The sequence below is a fragment of the Olea europaea genome, chromosome 4 (genome assembly GCF_002742605.1).
Source record: "Olea europaea var. sylvestris chromosome 4, O_europaea_v1, whole genome shotgun sequence".
Taxonomy (NCBI): domain Eukaryota; kingdom Viridiplantae; phylum Streptophyta; class Magnoliopsida; order Lamiales; family Oleaceae; genus Olea; species Olea europaea.
In genome coordinates, this window is record NC_036240.1 from 10230666 (window position 1) to 10233184 (window position 2519).

The 2519-nt window shown below is 35.4% G+C and overlaps 1 protein-coding gene across 1 annotated transcript in view; it reads left to right on the forward strand.

The window, feature by feature from the left end:
- Positions 1 to 82: 82 nt before the first annotated feature.
- Positions 83 to 2519, forward strand: part of LOC111393017 (oxaloacetate decarboxylase) — a 9759-nt gene continuing 7322 nt past the window's right edge. Inside the window, exons 1-2 of the mRNA XM_023018418.1 lie at positions 83 to 609; positions 1924 to 2261. Coding sequence (XP_022874186.1) covers positions 264 to 609; positions 1924 to 2261 — 684 coding nt within the window. The 5' untranslated portion in view covers positions 83 to 263. The remainder of the gene's footprint in view (positions 610 to 1923; positions 2262 to 2519) is intronic.

Sequence of the window (2519 nt, forward strand, 5' to 3'; positions counted from 1 at the left end):
TACGAGAAGATAAAACTTTTTCTTTATCCTCTATTTGAGAAATGTTATGTAGCTTAAGTTGTAATTCTAGCTGACAATGAATGATAGATTAAACGATGAAATTAATTTTACCACTTTAACGCCGCCTAAACTTGGTTCCAGTCGAGCTAAATATCATTAATCTTTAGATTTTCATCCTCTTGAAGCCTGTGCTAACTATTCTGCAAGCCAATAGATTCTTCTCACCATTCATCAAGTCGATACACATTTCGAACACGAACAGCATGAAGCTTCAAGCCATCAATTCAAACCCAAAAATCTCCTTTCCTTCTTCTTCTAATTCACAGTTTGCCTCGAAAAATATTCAAAACCACCCAGGTTCATGTTCACTGTTACAAAACAGTAACTGTAAATTTAGTAGAATAAACATCAATTGCTATAAACCCATCTCCATTTCAGCTAGCTATGGAGGTAGGGAATCAGAAAGTGGAGATGATGTCACAAGTTCTCCGGCAAAGGCCCTCCGGAGAGTTCTGGGCTCTCCGGGAATCCACCTGGGTCCGGCCTGTTTCGATGCTCTTAGCGCTAAGCTTGTGGAGAGAGCTGGGTTTGATCTCTGCTTTACTACTGGTATGTGGGTCTCGCTTATTTCACCTCTTTTTTTTTTTATGTCTGTTCTGCCTATTCCTTTTTGGTGTTTTTTTTATGTCTCTTCTTTCTATCTTTGAGAGTAAAAGGTAATTTGGGCGTGTTTTATTTAAAGTAATTGTACAGGAAAACAAATGAATGTCTTGTGCTCAGCTTGATATGACATATCTTCTCTATGCCATTATTACCTCCTAAATGGTTATGAATTGGTAGTGAATGGTGGTGTCCAAGAAGTGGTCTTTCTTCCCATTTTCATTCTTTTCCACTCTTGCATTGCTATAGTAGTTTAAACCCGGTGATCAAGGTCGAAGGGTCATTGGTTCAACTGGGCAGTCAAGTGGTGGGTTTGACAAGCTTGTTTGAGCTTGATTCATGTTTGGGTCTGTTGGGCAAAATATGTGCTTTCATGGATGTTCTATTTATATCCATTTTTCAATTTTATGCTTTAAAAATTTCTCTGATTTGTTTGGATACTTATACATGAGAACTGCAGGGAAAGTATACATACCACTTTTACATAAGTCAAAGAAAGGATCACATGAATCCGTAGAAACAAGGGGTTCAAAGGAAATATAGCAATTACTATATCAATAGAGGACTTCATTTCTAACAGTTTGAATTAATGGATGCGTGTTCTTCTGCTTGTTTTTCTTCAATTTGTGACTACTTCTTGGTCTACAAAATCAAACTTCTAATTTTCTCATCTCAAATCTGTTAAATTAGTACTGTTTACTTTTAATTAAAAACTAATGTTTTTCTAGTGAAAAGAATGATCAATATTTATTCAGTTGTAACTACACTATGCTATTTTTCACTCCGACATTCGATAAAACAATCCTTTGGTTCTGCACAAGACAATGCATCATAAAAACTACGTAGGATAGTTAGATGATGGTGATCTGATTAGAGTGGACCTAATGCTATACTCCATCTCACACTTCATCTTCATGACCTGCTCCCATAGTCAACTGCAGCTTGCTTACTACCCCTCCTATTCCATTCTGAATACTTGGATGCAGACATTTTTTTATATAACTAACAGTAGCTTCTTTAATATTGTGCAAGCATATTGCAGTTATAGGATTGTTTACTCGACCCACTAAAGTGAATGTGTCTATTTTCCAATTCATTTATTATCCTGTCAGAAAAAAATAATGATCCTTGAAGAATTTAAATTGATTCTGGATGTTCTGATAATAATCTTTTTACTTCAAAAAACATAGAAACAGAACTCATATATATTGCCGTTTTGGTTATTACGGACAAGCATAATAACTAAATTGACATAATCTATAGGATTCGGCATATCAGCTGCTCGGTTGGGATTGCCAGACACTGGATTAATTTCTTACGGAGAGATGGTGGATCAAGGACGGCAAATAACTCAAGCCACGTCCATACCTGTTATTGGGGATGGAGATAATGGATATGGTAATGCTATGAATGTCAAGAGAACGATCAAAGGTTATATTAGAGCAGGCTTTGCAGGAATAATTCTCGAAGATCAGGTATATATTGCTGTAGAGTTCTCTTTCAACGTCTCATCTACTGCATCAATCTTCTCTAGTATCTTTGTTTATCAAGTATATAATACATGGTCTGATGTCTCTTATCTCTTGATATCTTCCATGAAAACTTAAAAGTAGAAAGCAATGCTTCTGGAGTACTGTGAAATTAACCAATTATGATCTCGTTTTTTACCTTCTCATCGTCAATTATCTAGTGCAAAACTAATACAACAACAAACAATGACTCATGTTATTATATTCAACTTTTTGTTGTATAATTATATGCTGCCATTTATAAGAAGTTAGATATATCACAATCAAGAAATATGTGTGCTGGAGAATGAAGTTTAGCACAATGTAGACTTTTTTGCGACACAATCAAGG